General features: G+C 44.2%; 1 protein-coding gene across 3 annotated transcripts in view; it reads right to left on the minus strand.

Moving 5' to 3' along the window:
* The window catches only part of SH3PXD2A (SH3 and PX domains 2A), a 228,984-nt gene that overhangs the window by 121,242 nt on the left and 88,767 nt on the right, over positions 1-18,975 (minus strand). For all 3 annotated transcript variants that reach the window (XM_031554493.1, XM_010714667.3, XM_010714665.3), the window contains exons 4-5: positions 15,563-15,639; positions 7,789-7,880 (exon numbers count right to left, since the gene is read on the minus strand). In XM_031554493.1, coding sequence (XP_031410353.1) covers positions 7,789-7,880; positions 15,563-15,639 — 169 coding nt within the window. The remainder of the gene's footprint in view (positions 1-7,788; positions 7,881-15,562; positions 15,640-18,975) is intronic.

The raw sequence follows: 18,975 nt of genomic DNA on the forward strand, positions 1-18,975 counted from the left end.
GGGCTTGCTACAAACAAGGTTTTAACCAGCAACAGCATTGAGAGCTGAATGCAAGACGTTGTGGACATGAGACACCAAGCCCTGTCCTCCTGTCCAATGGCAGTACTGGATGTAAACGGCTGTGCTGGAGATGCCAGAGTTTAAAGTCCTGTTTACAAAGGAACGTCACTTCTGCTTGAAATGCTCCACCTTAAATAAATTGGAGATGTCATATCCATCTGGCCTGTATTACACAGCACTAAAACACACTTTAAGCAATATAAGTTATATATATCCTATATATAACAATGCCTTGTTATATATAGGATAGCATGCACAGCATGATAAAACCTTATCAAATTTAATGGGACATCTTACATTGCCCCCAATCAGTTCAGAATTGCATATACAGTTACACTAGGCTTGGATACAAGAGAAAAACACTTTTTATAACCAGGGAGGCCACTCATCTGCAGCAGCATGGGAAATAAAGGGAGCCTCCAGATAAGCAGCATCAGAATTACACAGCAATCAACAATAGGAAGCACAGGGCAGCAAGAAGTCCCATCTGACCCCAGGCGCCAACAGGGGATAATTTATCACCCTTGCAGCAAACGCCCCAGTGAGCACGTCTGTCCTCAGAGCTCTCCTCCTTGGAGTGGAAAAAGATCTCCATTAAACAATAGCTGGGCAATATTAAATATAGACGTGGCAATGACAAGCTGGATTCTTCTCCGTTATATAATTACGTTTATAGCATGAGCTGCCTATTCTTGTTTTTCAGAGACGTGACACATGGGGGATAAGATGGGCTCTCCCCCACTTTGTCATGTTAGTGCAAAGCAATGCCCAGCCCATCCCTCCTGCGATGAGTCAGCGGTGACAGGCAGTCAGTGCTGCAATTAACCTGCTGGCAGGGGCTCGCTGGGAGCAAGGAATGGAGATAAGATGAGGAAGTTGCCATCCCTCTTCCTCTCCTCAGTCTCAGGTTCATCCAGCAGTCACAGCAATGCCAGATGCTTTGCTCCTTACATAGACCGAAATATTTTCAGTGTGCTTATCCACATCGGTAATTCAGGCCAAGGGACTACCCCGTTCTGGGGTGTCAAAGCAAGCATCACCAGCCCTATACAGGGATTAGAAGATCCTATTTCACTGGCTCGGGGCTCTAGGATAACAGGTGTCCCAGATCCTCTACAGCCAGGAGATGGAAGAGGCTTTTCCAATATCACAAAATAAGTAAACAAGGCAAAAAAGAACAGACTTCCAAATCCCCTCCATTAGCCATTAACCTTCATTTCTCTGGGAGGAAGGAATTTCATGGGTTAATTTAAACATAAACTGAACTATTACTTTCTAATCTACAAAATAGGCATCGGCAAATTTATCAGCAGTGACTGTTCCTTTAGGATATGAGGAAAAATTACTGAACAGGAAAAAGGCCCTCGAGCCAACAGCCCTAGCATTTAGGTTTTCTAAAGGCAATGTCAGCTTTTCAAAATACCTCTTCAGTCCCAAATCTTTTCTATAGAGAAAGACTTGTCTCAGATTTGTAAACCTTTACTAACTCTGACACTACTGCTACGCTCGGTCCAAACAAGCCAGTTCCCAGCATCAGCAAAGCAGGAGCCTGTTGGCAACGCTCTGATTTCGGTTACATTCGGATGCATTCAGAATAAGTCTGGTTATTTTAAATCCATCCTGTGCCTGTGACAGCACACCACTTTTAAACCCTGCAGTGTGGTCATACCCAATCCAGGCAAAAGCTATTTCTGTGTGCCGGCTGGCCAGTGCCAAGTGGCATTCACTGAGATATCTTCGCTCACCTCAGCCCTGTGTCCTTTCACAGACAGATTTACAAAGCAAGCACAAGTCCAAATGTCATACTGAAGACAAGGAATACAAGCTCTTGCTGAACAGTGTACTGTTACAGCAGTGCTGTATGCTGTTCCAACTGCCATTCCTCCACATCTTTTTGTTGTTCGGTTTTTGGTGGGTTTTGGGTTTGTTGTTTTTTTTTGTGGTTGCTGAATCTATTTCATTTAACATGCAGTCTGTTTTTCCCCAGCATTTATTGTGTGATATTTATCTACACGCAATTTCCCTTTTATTTTTTTGGCCAAAGAGCGGAAAGATTCAAATCTCTCAGGCAGGCTGCATTACCTCCTGGTACCACGGAGACTGCAGCCAGCAGAGAGTTTCAATACCCTCCATTTGATATGCAGCCCAAATCATTTATATGTTACGAACAAAAGGGGAAATTCCCATGTGAAACTAAAGAAGAGGATGAGTTGTGCATGTGTTATTTCTTTTTTTTCCAGACCTAGAGAGCGCTCCATCCATGTGTTGGTTTTGTTTAAGATAACCATCTCTGAGTAAGACCTTCCTAAGAATCCTGGCAGCAGGCAGTGATGGAGGCCAGCAGCCAACAGGGGTATCTGGAGACCATCTGACGGTGACCTCGCACTGCCAGGACTCAGCAGTGCTGCTGGGGCAGCAGACTCACCACAGCCATAGATTTCTGACATCCCACACTATGGGCAGCATGCTGTGAAGCACTTTCACATAGCCATTTTCGCAACAAATTTAGGTGTCGAGGATAAACATTTCGTAGCAAATGCTCTTCTAAAAAAGGCACATTTGGTGCTCCACTGAACCCAGATGCTCAGAGACCTGTGGCAGCTCATTCCCACGGCAATCCATGACACCGGATGGCTGGGGAAGGACAGCCAAACAAGGTGTCTGGCAAACAGCCTTCACAGGTTGTTACATCCTTACCTACCAAATCTCAGCAAAGGTGAGTGAGCAATTTTTTGAAAATATAAAACTCTTATTCCCATCAGAACAATGGATCTTAACTGTCTTATCTTCAAGTCAATTTTTTCAGATAAATATCAGATATATGTCTTTCTTTTTTCATGTTCTGTGTATTATGACTTACTTCCCAGATGGTGAATCACATGAAACTAAAACTTCCACCACTTGCGGATTTTGCATTCCTTAGGGAAATTAACTTCCATTCCGCATCTCTCAAGTGGAATGAATTTTCCTGAAAAAATGAGTTCATCGAGAGATCCCAATACTACCATCAAGTAGGGACTGAAATACTGATTGTCATGAGATGGTGCTGAACTGCATTCCTAAATGATGGGAAAATTCTCTCTTCTGTATGCCCTGTAAGAAAGATCAATCCCAAACAAAGAACAGCAGCCTTCCTTACAGCACATCTGCTCAGAGAATCCACTCCCAAATGTGTCATGAAACACTATTCTAAAGGGATGGAATACAAGAAAAATGATTAGCTTAATATCAAACAACTGAGAATAAAGATAGATGTCCTACAGATGAAAAACTTGCCTCCTCTTTTCTTAGATACTGCAGGGCAGATCATTTGGGAACCTGGAATAGTCATATGTAACACAGTCAAGTTAATGGATAGAAAACAAGTCTATTGGAGAACTGTACTTTAGCACTTCCAAACTCATACACTAAAACATGATTAATGTATTACCATGGCAGCTTCTTTTTAGATTCTTTACAAGAAGTGTGTAATAGATGAAGAACAAAGGGAGAATCCAATTTGCATTCACAGTTACTGCCTAGCATCTGCAACCTGGAATGGGACACTAGGATTTATGTGATGGACATATGATGCAGAAAGCCCACAGCTATGCAATAAATTTCTGTACTTCAGTAAAGAAACTGCCATTAGTAAATGCATTTTCTGCATCAAAACACAGAATATTATCTCTGTACTTAGTTAAGTGCCCCACTTTGTCTGGATTTGCATATTGTTTTAAAATCACTTTATGACTTTCACAATAAAATAATTTCAGATAATAAATGCTGCTTTAAACTCAGTTGTTAATGTTATTATTGGTAGTTTAAACAGAAATCTTGCTTGAGCCTGCCTGAATTTCTGCAGGAGGAGGACAGCAGAAATGCACCAACGGATCTTGGTCTGCTTTTGATATTGGAGTGAGATCAGAAAGGAAAATGAACACTCATAGGATCAGTCTGGCTGTGATATTTTGAATCAAACAGCAAAAATGCCTTAAAAGCAGTAGACCGTATGCAATGTCGAATTGATTAATACTCCTCTTTGGGTATTTCTGTTATTTTTTGTAAAAAAGAATAATTAAAAAAATGGTTTCTGAGATTCTGTTTGTTGACTGTGAGCCCTGGCCTGACCTTAGCCTCAAACCCAAATCCCCAGTAGAAGTCTGAAATTAATCTACCTCTGGCTTAGTTATTAGTAATTATAATTATTAACAGAAGCATCCAGGAAATGAATGGCTTTCAATGACATGGTGTTTTAATGTAGAATACTGGAAAAATAAAAAAAGTCCTTTCTTCTTTCTTTACAGTAACTTTTCCCATAGCTCTCTTACAAAGGACATGTTTTCACCATGGCTAGCTGTCCAAGATTGCTCCCAAACTCTGCCACAGAGGATTTAGTGTGATCTGAAGGTCTATCCCATGCTGCACAAAAGGAACCTGCTGTTGTGAGCTACCTGACCCAGCTGCAGCACCGCTGTAGGCACAGCCCAGCTATGCTCTCTGGAGACACCTCTCCAACTCTGCCTGCAAGCTGCTGGACAAGGAAGACTTTTAGTGGTGCTGAATGGAATACCTTCTGCCTATTGTCACAGAACTCGAAAGCTTGGACCATCACCAAAACAGGAAAGAGAAAACATAAGCAGCAAATCCAACCCAACAAATTGGCCAGATTATAACTGTGTTGGAAAACCCCATCTTTTATTATAACTGGATTGCATGCTGCTCAGCACCATGGGAAACCAGAGTACAGAACACAGCAGTAGTAGGAAATGACCCTGCAGGGAGCATCCTGCAAGCCAAACGGCTGCAGCCCAGTGAGGAGAGCATGCAGGGGCAGTGAGGGATTCACTCCAGGAGGTCAGCTAAATGAACTCCAGGTCAGTCTTTGTCTTATGAAGATGAGCTTCTGCAGAAAGACAGAGCAGGCGATCCCGAAACTAAAGCCCATCTTGCTGCACACAGAAAGAAGACACAAAAACAGCACGAGCAACACCATTCTGCCATCCCTTAGTGGCTGAATCCCTCACTTGGTGACATTTGCTCTCCTTTAACACAGCCAGCTGGGTGCCATATGTATGCTACATCGTCACTGCATGAACAATTGCCACACAGTGCTAAAAGAAGCAGATGAATAAGGAGAAAATAATTCTGGTAGCCTAGATGCTGCCCTCGGGCTACCCCCTACCACCCCCAGTGAGATAATGGGGCTGTGAGTGAGGTCCAGGGAGGGCTGATTTCACAGGGCTCAGGCAGTGCTGGCTTGCTCCTTCTGAAGGGGCTTGGCAGAGTACAAAGCAAGGGAATGAATCAGGGATTTCTCTGTCGGACCGCACTCCTTCGTGCAGAGTCTGACAATCTCCCTTCTCCCAGACCCTACGCAGAGGTCCAGTGAGCCCCACACCTCCTCCATCCCTCCTCAGTCCACAGAAGAAAAACACTAAGATGTTTCCATTGGCTTTTACATCATCTTTTTGTAGAGATTAATCTTCAGTTCCAACAATACATCTTTTGTGAAGCGCTCTCAGCAGAAACCTTAGACACCTTCCCTAAGATCTGTTTGCTTACAGAAGACGAGGTAGGATTTGTTTAAACCCAGCTAGATTAATGTCTTGCAGACATTAGTGAAGTGAGATTTAATCAGGTTATTGCTCTACATTTTCTAGGGAAATAAATCACACTTATTACTAGGCTGGAATAAGTTGCAAAGCCTGGGCTGAGAAAATTTAGGCTTTTTTGTTTTTCCTAGGGTGTGTAAATGAGTAACTTGAAAACTGCTTCAATGCCATTGAACTGGGAGCTCAGCAAAAGGCCCTCAACAAAATGTAGGAAGGAAAAGAGAAAGAAAGCCATAATGGCTAGTGCCCTGCCCGTCAGGTCCAGTCCCAACTCTGAGACCTAATGCCACAGGCTCTGAATCAATACAGAACCCAAGCAGGAGCTTTAAACAGTGTTAAATGCAGATTCCTGAGGTCCATGCGGGATCCTCCAGGCAACCTCTCCTGTAACCGTGGAGATCCTACCCCTTCTCTGGGATCTGATCCTGTCTAGAACATGTGGATGTCTCCCTGCATCAGACAGAAATTGTGGAATTAAACCACAAACCTTCTTTACCAGACTTAAATGAAAATCATGATGGTCTGTAGGTTCCACAGTGTAGATATACCCTGCTGCAACACCTTCTGACTTTGCAGCACATGTTTAACAATGAACACGCAACTTCATTTTTTCTGCTCACCCCAGAAATTTCTCCAAAGCAAGCCTGTCTAGAAAGAAAAAAAGAGCAGCTATTTTTGCAGACTTTTCATTTTAAAGCTGCTCCTTTTCACATTTTACAAACAAAAAGACTTTGCTCTCAGCTGCACTAGCAGTATTTGCTTCAGTACAAATATCAATATGATCAAAGCCATACATACACAATAGAGAAAGTTTGGAAATCAAGCTGCAAACATCCCCTCCTCTACACTAACATCACAGCTACAGATCCAACATAAGACAGCTGAAGTCAATGGAAAGCTTTCTGCTATCTACAGGTACTGCATGCACCAAAGTGGCAAACAACCCCCTCAAATTTTATATCCATCTTCTATTGGACTGGATGATCTTAGAGGCCATATCCAACCTTAACATTTCTGTGAGTCTACAGGAAGTTGTAGAGAGATGAGGGTTGGTCTCTTCTCCCAAGTAACAGCGATAGGATGAGAGATAATGGCCTTAAGTTGCGTACTGGGAAAAATTTCCTCTCAGAAAGAGTGGGGAGGCATTGGCACAGGCTGCCCAGGGAGGTGGTGGAATCACCATCCATGGGGGTTTACAAGAACTGTGGAGATGTAGCACTGAGGGATGTGATTACTGGGTATGGTGGGAATGGGCTAGGGCTGGACTAGATGATCTTAAATGTCTTTTCAACCTTAATGATTCCATGATTCTGAGAATATTACTGGGCCATGCTAATACAGGTGAGACCAAATTACAGAAACACTGCCTGCAATCAGGTTTCAAATCATGCCACAGAGCTGCACAAAACACAAGGGGACCAAGTCAACATATTACTGAAGAGCACAACAAAATATGTCCTGCTTGTTATACAGGAGAAAAGGCAGCACGGTTGCTTGTAAATACTCTCTTGCCAATGCTTTCCCTGGATAAATTAGTTCTCTGAACTGTGACAATATCACCATGAATCAGCCTGTCTGTTCCAAGGTAAAGGCTATGATTCTGCTTTGTGTTCAATGGAAACTCTTTTCCTAGCCTTTTTCTTAGCTTCCTGCTTAGAAAGAATAGGCTCTCCAGAGACAATTTTGGATTTGGACCACAATCTTGCTCCCTTCAGATAACTAAAGGGAGGGCAGGAGTACATTTAAAGTGGGCAGGAGAACATTTAAAGAAGCAGCTGGTAATTATTAGCTGAGTACTTACTGGCAGGATTTCCCCCTGCTGCCGTGCCAACTAAATGAGTCCTTGGTGATAATTATCAGGTAATACTCACAAGCAAGGGGAGGTTCCCTCATTAGAAGCATCAGCAAGAAACAATGCAAAAGTGGGCGGGGTGGCTGAAAAATGTGTTTGAGAGCTGCTTGACTTCTCTGTCCTCCACACACCCAAGGGGTTATATGTAATTGCTGGGCATTTTCTAAGGTACTGCTTGAAAGCTACAAAATCTGTTCCCACATTTACAGTAGCATTTAAGTGAATGACCTTCATCTTTCTTCCAGTCAACTAAGAAGAACTGGAAATGCATGCAGCACTTACTCTTTTGGAGGGTTGAGGTCTTCTGGACGAGCCTCAAAAAACCTGAAGACTTCATCACACTGTGAAATGTGAGGGGGAAGTCGAACCAGCGCCTGCAGAGGGAATCAAAAAGGGAGGGATAAGCACTTAGAAAAGCCAGCTTAAAAACATGGCCTCAAGTATTTAAACTACCAAGCAAGAAGTAGCAAAACAATATCTTGGCAGGGGGAAGGAAATAGAAAAGGAAAGCATCAGGTCCAGCTACTTGTCTGAGAAGAAAGGGAATTGCACAACTTGACTGAAAATGTCAAGTAGGAAGTGATGAATTCAGATAAGTGATGGTACCTAGTGTTGGCCAGTGTCACTTTTTCCTACGTGCCCAAGAGCAGGATTCGGACCGTGTGAGCAAAAGCATTACACTGAATTGATTTAATACTCTGTGGCAGGATCTTTGTGACAGGTTTGAACAGTACCTCAAGGCAGTGTGGCTAGGGTTTAGAAGCTCTTAAGTCAATGCATACAAATACAAGCAATGAAAATCTGCAGACTCAACACCTACTCATACAATAGATTAATGTTCCCCATAAAGCTTTCTGTTTAGCACTGTCAACATTTTTCTGTTTTAGCAGAGTTTGCTAGAAAACAAACAAACAAAAGCACACAATTTGTTCCTAAATTAATAGGAAAGAAATTTGATCAGTTGCCTGAAAAAAAAAAAAAGCCTGGAGGCTATTTCTGCACAAAGGCAGCTTCACTGCAGTGCATCCGGGCTAACAATATCCATGTGCTTTGCAAGATACAGATATGTAGCACTTGTCACACTCAGCAATAGTGAGTATAATTTGGGAAGAACCACCCTAACGTGGAAGTGGATTGGAAACTGGTGAGACAAGCACACAAGGCAGAATCATGCTGTGAATTTGCTGCCCAAGCTATAGATCCCAACAGTGCCCAAGGAAGCCACGCAGCCATCCCCAGCCCGCAAACAGCAGCTTCACGTGTCATAATTCTGAGATTTACTGCAGAAGAGACCATTAGGAGAGGAGAAGAAGCTGGAGTTAACCTTCCCCTGTGCTAAGTTATAGTGAAAATAGGCCACGGGTTAAATATAGACCAAACTTCTTAGAAGTGCTGTAAACCCATTTGACAAAATGAGATTGCCTGGCTCATCTGTTAGTTGGAAGTAGGACAAACAATCTTGAGAGATGGATGAAAAACTACAGCAGAGCTAAATGAAGGTGCATTAGGGCAAACTGGTTATACTAACCCATGAAACATCTGCTTTATCTTGGTCAGACAGCCAAGGAGGCCCAGCCAAAGTACGAAGACAGGATGGGCAATCTGCTAATGTGTCTGCTTCTAGGCAAACTTCAGAAGAGAACAAATTTGTTTCCAAGACTACTCCTGCTTGGGGACATCACGGAAAATAGTCCCCCCAAATAAAAACCTAATCTGAAGCAGCAGTTTCCAGTATTAGGCAACCTGATCCTGTTTGAGGTGGCCTGAAACTACAAGATGAGTGCTTCCAGGCCTAAAGCTTACATATTCCTGCTTGAGGAATACTATACAAATGCAGGGAAAATTCAGAAAATTCATGTGATATCAGCAAGCCTATGAAAGAGAAGCTGACTTTCGGCCACAAGCAACTGTTCCACAGAGCAGAAAAAAACACCTTGTTTCAAGGAAGCAGCATCAGCAGCAGAAGCCTGGCAGTAGCTGGGCATCGCTACACAGCACTGCTGGATCCTGCAGCTAATGGAGGATCAAGTGTAAGAGATGGAAAACTGAAGTCCTCTACTTTGAATGAAAGACACCTCAGCCTCCGTTGCTATCCACTCAATCCTGCTGTTTTGCTCAACAGTGTAAGAAAGGTGTGAGCTCTCTGCCTTTATTCCTGGTGCATAAAAACAGGAATAATACTGGGAAACCAGCAGATGCTCAGGGAACAGTAACGATGCTGAAAGAGAAACAATGCATCATCTCAGACACTGGAGCACATTTTATTCAGCTGAAACCCAACCAGGCAGCGCTGCTGTCTGAAGATCAGCGTATGGAGCCAAGATCCATTGCTGGCTCCATTACTAACGCCCTTCTTGGTTTGGACAGGTTACTTAACCTCATTCCATGAAATTCAGCAGGGATACATCTTCTGTTATCCATTTAAAATGCTGAGCAATAACACTTACCTAATCTGCTGAAAGGTTACAAGGCTCAGATACTTAATATCTACAGTGTGTTTTGAAATCTCTAAGGGCTTGATCTTGTGCAGTCAATGGGTCAACAGCAAATGATACGTATCATTACTAGAGAAACATAAATACCCAAGTTAAATGTATCACAGGGGGTCCTGGACATCAGACACCTTCTCAAAGAAACATCACTTCCCTACATGTTGCAGGTATTTGCCCTTCCTAAAAAGCAGGCTACAGATGTCAGTACTGGATCAGAGCACAGAGTGGGTTTTCAGTGATGTAGGAACACACCAGCAGCGGCTGTGTTGTTTTATGTTTCTAAATCAATGGAAGCTTTAAGAAATCTGACTCCTCTGATCTGGTGGTCCCCTGTTTGGAAATCTCCAGAAGCATTAAGGTGAGCATCGTGGTCATGCTGAGCTGCAGGAGGACAGCTGGTTTCAAACTAAAAGAGGAGATACTTAGATTGGATATAAGGAAGAAGTTTTTACAATAAGAGTGAGGAGGAACTGGGAAGACTGCCCAGAAAAGCGGTGGGTGCCCCATTCCTGAAAACACCCAAGGTCAGGCTGGATGGGGCTCTGAGCACCTGATGGAGCTCTGTTCAGAGTAGGGGCGTTGGACCAGATGGCCTTTAAGAGTTCCCTCCAACTCAGATGATTTGATGATTCTATGATTCTAACTGAAAAGGCCCTCCTTGGTTCTTCTCCTTCCCAGGCAGAGAGCAATGGACAAGAACCAAAGAGCTGAATCTGTTCCACACACAGCCATCAGCTCACAAACCCTGGGGACACAGTGGCCCTGGGGCAGAGCTGGCTCTCACGCTGCAGAATCACCTCCAAGAGTGCTGATGTTTTCAGCCCAATTAAATGAAAACCACCTGACAATAACCTGCCATCGCATGTTTTTGGGGAGCTCAGGTGTAAGTCTGCAGCCAATCACTGAGGACATATGCAACATCTCTGCTCCTCTGCAAGGGGGAAACACACATTTGGGCAAATACACATTCTAGCAAAACGGCTCCAGGCAGAACTGCAGCAAGCTGAAGGCAGGACTGCGAGGTCAAGGAGAAAAGAGGAAAACAGATGGTGAAAGGATGGAAAGGATAGGGATGTGACATTCTTCCTGGTAAGCAGAAAACAGAGGTAAATACATGCAGTTACAAACAGCACACATACAGAAACAGCAAGGAACTTGCACAGGAAAGGTGAGAGATAAAAAGTGCCAGTGAGCAGAATTCATCCTTACACCACTGCCGAGTGTTATCAGTGAGATTCCTTCTTTGGAAGGCGAAGGCAGACGTGCGCTGCTAGACCTCACACACTCCTCAGAAGATATGCTTTTATGTGCTATTTCAGCCTGTAATGATGTCTGTCTCTCTATATTACAGGTTTCAGACAGTCTCATGGAGACGCAGGTGACTGGAAAAGCTATTAGAAAAGCTGTCACGTCAGGCAGGGCGTTAGCAATCAGCCCCTGGCATCCAGCACGACCGGCTGTCTGCCTCACACAGCACCCACAGCAAAGCACAGCACGGGGTGCAGGCTGGGGCTCGGTGCTGTAGGTCACATGGACTGCAAACAGCTCGGTGGGAACTTATTACATTAAAATGCACGCACATGGATAAAGAAACACGCAGTATTTAAGCATGCTTTGAGTGCTGCGTGTTGCATTTAACGCGGATACATTTATAAAAACCAGATGCACTGACATGCGTTTATGGAGATATGCAGGAGGTGTGTGGATATGCATACAAGGATATTCACCCCGCTGAACCTTTTGTGTCTAAAACTGGAGACTGGTTGCACTTGCTTAACCACTTGTACAACCATTGGAGGAGGGCCAGCACTCTTGGGGGGAATCTATCTGCCCCACTGGGGACACTCAGCTCTGGGGGGTGAATCATGCACAGGGTTCAGGCACCCGGTTTCCCTGTGCTCAGTGGGGTTAATCCCAGCTCCGCACACAGAGACAGCTGACTACTGCATGATTACGGCTCCCTGACTTTTCATATTAAGTATCCTGTTCTCAACTGCTTATCATCCTAATTAACAATAATTGGTTGTGGCAGATGTTTAGGAATGGTCATGAGTTCACCAAGAGGGAAAGTGCAATTATCGTAGTTCACTTCTCAGAACAGAAAAATAATTTTACTTATCTGAAAATACTTTTTGCATCTGTTTTGTTGAGAGCCTCACATTTCCTCCAAGCTTAAACCCCAAAAAAATGAATTGTGGAGGCCAGATGGCAAACACTGACAGTCAGAGCTGTAGGTGTCCCTGTTCACTGGAAAGGAGTTGGACAGTTGGACTAGATGATCCATAAAGGTCCCAGCCTACTCAAATGACTCTGTGATTCTGTTCTACCACGCTAGAGACTTGGGTGAAGAGTGCATGGCAGTGACTCAGGCTGGAGAAGTAGGGAGATGTGAGAATAAATAAAGCATTGAGGTGAGGTGGAAAAAGGGTGCAGTTTTGGAAATGATTCACACATAGAAGGGGCTCTGACATGAAAGGGCCATAAGAAGCTGGGAAGTGAAGTTCTACACCAGGTACCAAAAGAGACATTGCAAATAATTAACTCTTACTACTGAAGCTGGTCTAAAAACATCAGGATTCTGAAAGGTAGGGTAAAAATGACTGATGAAGTTCAAAAGTTTTCCACTTAAACCCTCCATTATTGACCAGGACCAATGGCTATTTTATTTTAATTCAGCCCTAGCTTAGAGAAAGGTAAAATCTTGAAAGAGAGCCTGGACTGAGAGATCAAGAGGGAGGCAATTATGTTTTTTCCGTTTTTGAAGAGTAAACTTGTAAACTTTCATAAAAGAATGACTAAAATTTCCTGGAGTTGATGCAATCTGCTCATTTAATTTTGTTTAGGCGGTGTGCATTTGGGCACTTTGGAAAAGCCCATAAGCTTCAAGATAAATCCACCTCCAGCTGGGATAGCATAAAAGCGCGTGACAAACTGAAGTATTTATGACAAAGGGACTCATCTCTTCAAAGCTCTCCAGCATAGAGATGCTTCCATCAGTCAGCACTGACACAAAGATGCCAGGCTGCAATGCTGCCCTGGGTCTTCCCAGAGGGCTGAGGAAGGAGACCGTGTGGTTTGGTCTTTCTTCCACACAGGGTGATGCATAGTGGACAGGCACACCCAGGAGGTGTGTTTGGGAGATCAGAAGCTTACTAAATAAAATGCCCCTAGCAAGACAAGACTGTGAAATTGGTGTTGCTTTCACATCATCAAAAACTCCAAAAAAATTAAGAAAACCAGGCCCATGGGGCCCAGAAGACCTTGAATTGCACCAGGCTAATTCCAAGCCTAGAGTTAGTAGAGTTAGGAGGGAAATCATCCAGAGATATCAATTCCAGTTGGCAGCACATATTTACAGGCAAAACTGAGCTTGTTTGCTAACTTGCTCAGATTACATCCTCTCTCAGACATCCAGAACCTCACTTTCACGTGTTTACAGAGAAATGCCCTGGATATCTTTCCCTGTATGTCCCACTCCACTTTTCATCACAATGTTAAAGCTTCCCGAGACTTTACCAAAAGCAGTAGCCTGGGTATCTCTATGATGCCATGCCCTCAGCTGGCACACAGCAGCAAAGAACCCAACAGGCCTGCAGGGCTGCAAGGCCCATGCTGTTGGCCAATACTTTTTGCAGGGCTCCCCATATTGCCAGCGTCCCACAAAGTGTGGGACAGCTTTTGCCTGCCTGTCCTTGCTCCCATGCCCCCAGCAGGAGCCACAAAACATCAAACCAGAAGTCAGACATGCTTCTCAGCCATGCAAATTGCTGTGCTCTGTCAGAGACAACAAAACAACAAATGGTCGAACATTTGCCTCATGCATTTCCCAGGGCTCATTTGTGCTTCATCTTTCTAGGTGGATAGAGTCTCCTCATCTGGCAAAAAAATTACCACAAACTTTGCATCTGAAGCTGCCTGACTCCTCTACATCCTCACAGATTCCAATGGACAAAGCCCTGTTGTCTCATGTATTCATTTCACTCTCTCACATCAGATTTTCTCCATCAACTACACCCACATCATTCCTTTTTTTTTTCTTTTTTTTTAAATTAAGCTTGTTGTCTGCCTACTCATTTTAGGACCAGCATGGGACAACTCTGCCCACGACAGCTGGCTGGAGCTTGATGATCTTTAAAGTCCCTTCTAACCCAAGCCATTCTATGACTCTGACATAAGCTTTGCACTCCTCTTTCAGATGAGCAGGATTAACCTCTCAAAGCAATACTCTTTCTCTACAGCTCTGCACAATTCTTAATGAGTCAAAACATTCACTGGACAGGCTAAGAAAGGTAGAAAAAAAAGAAATTACGCGAAGAGGGACATATGACCCTATTCACAGGTCCCACTAAGACCCATGTGCACCAGCTTTGTGATGCCATGCTCCTCAGAGGTGAGTGGCAGGGCAGTGCCGGACTGGGGCTGTCTGGGCACAGACAATGGGGTCCCAGATAAGCAGTTTCCAGCCTGGGGCGGGGGCTCCCACCAAGTAAATCACTGCTTTCTCTGCCATGCATCTGCTGGGTGAACCCTGACATTCGTCCTGGCTGCTCGCGTCGGGGGCAGTTCCTGTCTGAAGGAGGGAGGCTGGCGACGCGGTGGGACCATTTTGAAGCAGCCACTTGGCCGTCAGCAGGAAGACAGCATGTTAATTGTTGTGTAGAAAGCCTGATCTCATGTGATAAGACTTTGCTTACAGCTTCCTTGCCCGGGTGAGGCAGAAGGCAGGGGTTTGCTGGGGCCACGTCATCACTGCCTGCAGTGTGCCCCAGGCACTGCAGGGATCTGCTCACTGTGCACATCTGCACTATCCACATTGCTGTGGATGAGCAAATGTCTGACTGGGAACAGAGGTTTTCCCCTCCACGTTGTCCTCTGACTTTTTAAAAATGGAAAGAAAATGCCATGGGACTGAAAAGAGGAAGTATGGGGTTTAAATTATACACTGACGTGCTCAATACCTCCCCAAAAGTCGGGTATCGGTCCTGCATAGAAATAACTTTTAATCTGCTGTCAGAGGATCAATTATGATCGAATCATGAAGTCTAAGCTGGAAAGGAAAGACCAGGTCACTAAACCCTCTCTTCCACACAGCAGGCTTTTCTGTCCTGTCATAAATTTCCAGGCTTTCACTTCTTACAAGAAAACACTCCTGGAATCCGCCAGTCCATCTCTAGCACTGCACAAACCTGAAATTTCCCTCCTGCAGCACAGATGGGCAGGGGAAGAAGAAAATGCCATCTTTGTTGTGCCTCTTTGCCTACTGAACTCTTGCATTCATCAAGACTGAAGTAGAAATATAATCCGCTTTTATGTGAAGAGACTGTGCTTATGGATTTTTCTGATTAAATAAGGCACCAACATGGTGCTTCAGATGGGCAGCACAGCTGCCTCATTAATCTTGGTGGTGTTTGGGATGGACCATATTTGCTTAAAGAAGACCCCCCCCGCTGCGATGGGCTCAACACAGATGAAACTCTTGGTAGTGAACATGGAGAAAGGTGCAGTGCAGCTGATGGCTGTGAGCCACCTGGCAGCTCTTCTACACCCTCCCTGGAGCTCCTTACCCTGCAGTATTCGTCAATGGGCTTCAGCCTCTTCACAGCTACATCTCGGACGTGGCTCCTCCGGAACAGGATCTTACCTGAGGAGGAAACAGAGAATAGGGGGGGGTTAGGAACATCACCTCCACTTTGGGTAGCAAGTAGCTGTATGTTTTTACATTATTTCACAAATAATGTCACCTCCACCATGGTGTTACTCTGGCATGTTGGGACCAGTGCTCCATCACAACCCCATTGCTGCCCATCTAACCTCCTCCCATGGCAGTGCTCCCAGCCTTGCACACACAACAGCAGTGCACACGGAACAAGGTTTGGGTGATAGATACCTTATAAACCTACAGAGGAAAACCAAATAATAAGAAGTACAAACAAGCTCTTTTTTTCTTCTTTAAAGTGAAAAAATAATAATATCAGCATCCTTAATGGATGACATTTCTGCAAGTCAGCTAAGATTAAACAAATAGCTGGGTTTTGTGTTATATTACTTGTAACAAAGTTTATCAAAATAATCGAGGAGCTGAGTTTCCCCACATACAAGGATGTCATGGAGTTGGTATTTTTTTGGCTCTAAGGGATTTTATCTTCATATCCTTTTTTGGTGGTTTTCTTCCCTTTTTCTTTTGTGCTGTATTTCTTTTAATGTATTGAGACAAGAATAAATTATATGTTATCCTTGTGGTGCAGAAACAGTATCTGCCAGCATTATTTAATCCATGAAATGTCTATGTGAAAAAAACCGCAGGCATATATACCACCTCCTGATCCAAACTTCTTTTGCCAGCAGGCAAGTGAGATACTAATCCATAGATGGTGGGATAAGAAAATGGGCTACAAGATGAAATCAGATCCCAAATCCGAATATGTGGCTTTGATTTTGTCATGGTTACAGAAGTTGAGAGGTAAATGACACCAATGCCTTTAACAGCCCAGTAACAGAGGCTCTGCACCCTCCCAGGCTCTGCCCCTTCTGTTTGCCTTTCCTCGTCCTGGCTGCTACTCTGTAAACTGTTAAAGCCTTTAGTCCCAGACAGGACAAAGTGCCTTATCAGAGTTGATTTCAGGATCAAACCCATCAGTTGGTTTGTCCTCTGAAGTCATCATTTCAGAGTGCCACCAATCTTTCTTGTTCCAAGTGGTTATCTCACCACAAGGTTGGCGCTGAGCCATCCCTGTAGGATGTGATGCCTAGAGGTAACAGCACAGAGCACACAGGAAACCTTCAATATACATCCAAAGCATTCATCTACACTTATGTGATTTAAGCAATGGTTGCAACATGTCCACCTTCCTGCACTGCCTGATGTTGGATATACCAAAACCTTGCTGCTTTCTTGCTTCTACCCCCAATAAATGAGGAGAACCATCCCTACTTACAAAATATTTCTTAGTTTCTCCAGGATCACAATGTACTTGTACTGCATAACTGCAGTAAGGCTCTTTTCCTGGGAAGGGGCATGGGGTAACTGTAGAGAACAGACTGCTTCCCTCCTCCAGAAATGCTGCTGTGGGAGATTTTTGCATTTCTTTGCAACTTTTATAAATACACTGCAAAGAATAAGGGACATTTTGGAAACATTTGCACTTTTTGGCTTTTCTGTTTTCAGTTCAAGCCACGAGTCAAAAGTAGAACTGGTGACCATATAAAAACATAAAGGAACCCAAGACTTAAACACATTAAAGATCTACTGCAAATGTGACTCAATTTTCCTAAAAAGACAGTTTACAGGGAGGCCCAGTCTTCAAAGTAACATTATAAATGAAAGTCTCAGACATAAGAAACAAGATAAATATAATAAAGAACGTTATATTAAACATAGAGTACAAAAAAGACCCCTGGATATGATAAGCCTTCATTCAGTCCTTAAATGGATATGGAAAATATCAGGATGACTGCGGTGTTTGGATGTACCAAAGCCCAGGAGGTGCTTCCATTTTTATCCCTCAGAAAAAGGGAATTTTCTAGCTTTCTTCTACTGAAAGCTAGAAAAAGCTATGCAGGGGATATGGAACAGATCTGTGGCTGCCCAATCCACGGCATTGAGAACTGAGATCTGGAGAAGGCCAAATAACTCAGATCAGCATTGCCAAGAAAAAAAACAAAAAACAAAAAAACAAGAAGGAAACCAGGATGGTCAGAAAGCACATTCTGTTCTAATGGGCAGCGGGGATGGACCCCAACCAGGCAAATATGGGGATGCTTGGGCAAAGAAGCCTCCTTGCTGGGGTACGGGCACATTGCTAAGGAGGGAAGGCTTCCCAAATGCCCAGCTTCTCCCCTCCTCTGGGAAGAAAGGCTGTGCCAGCAGAAGTTTGGCTGTGACCACACAGCAGGAAACACCACAGACCATGTATGAGCTCCTACTGTTCCCTCAAGTTCTCCCATTTCTTCAGAGCTGTATGCTCCTCTATGTTTTCCCAGTGGGTGCAGCTGGATGCAGACCACTGGCAGGGGAAAGCACTGACTAACAAGGTAGCTAGGATCACCTTATTAGTGAGATAAACCAACGAGCAGCAGGCAGAGAGCAGAGTATGGCTTGTAAAAGCCCCCAGAAAGGAAATCTTGGGGAGGCAGCGGATGGGAGCACGTTGAGCAGCACCGAAGTGAAGCGGGAAGTCCTGTGGTGGCTCTAAATGGGTAATTTCCTTGCAAGGGCGGAGTGCTGCTTTGCTTGCTGCTTGGCTTTTCCTCTGGGTAGTTTCCACATCTCTAAGGAAGGGGCCTGCTTAAACGCTAGTACATCCAGAGCTGCTTCCTCCCTCAGTGACAAAATGAATTTTACTTCAGCTCTTCTAACACTCCTCGGGCACCACAGCCCTACCTCAGGCTCGACTTGGAAGCTATGGGCTGTAAGGCAGCACTGCCTCATATACCACTTTCATTTACCCACATACAACGCTCAGACCAGGCCAAGGATGAAGAGAACGTGTGTGGGAAGGACTCAGCAGACAGCAGCAGTGGGAAAGAGAGACGTGAGGAAGAAATAGGGCTCCAGTCCTGCTGCTAGTGCAGGATGACAATATTTATTTTTATCTTTTTTTCTTTAAAGAAAATATTATTCCTAGGAAATTAATGTGGATAAGAGGCAAAGTATCAGGTTTAACTTTGTAGGGGACATCTTAAGTCATCCCTTCATCTGTGTGTATAGAGATGTAGCCTTTAATTCCATGACCACACACCTCTTCTCCCATAGGACCTGGTTTCCTCCCATGCACGCAGCGGGTACACAAAGTGGGAAGAAGAAAGCTGTCTCAGAGACCGCCAATCTGGCAGCTGCTGATTCTGCAAGCTTGAAGGTATCCTCTGAGCACTGCCAGTCTCTCTGTCAGAAGTTAGGAAGTGCCCAAACACAATGTAAAAGGGGCGATGGACAAATGCATGTTCACATTTAATCTTCCACCTTGAGCAGTCATTGCAC

This window comes from Meleagris gallopavo, chromosome 8 (genome assembly GCF_000146605.3).
Source record: "Meleagris gallopavo isolate NT-WF06-2002-E0010 breed Aviagen turkey brand Nicholas breeding stock chromosome 8, Turkey_5.1, whole genome shotgun sequence".
NCBI lineage: Eukaryota > Metazoa > Chordata > Aves > Galliformes > Phasianidae > Meleagris > Meleagris gallopavo.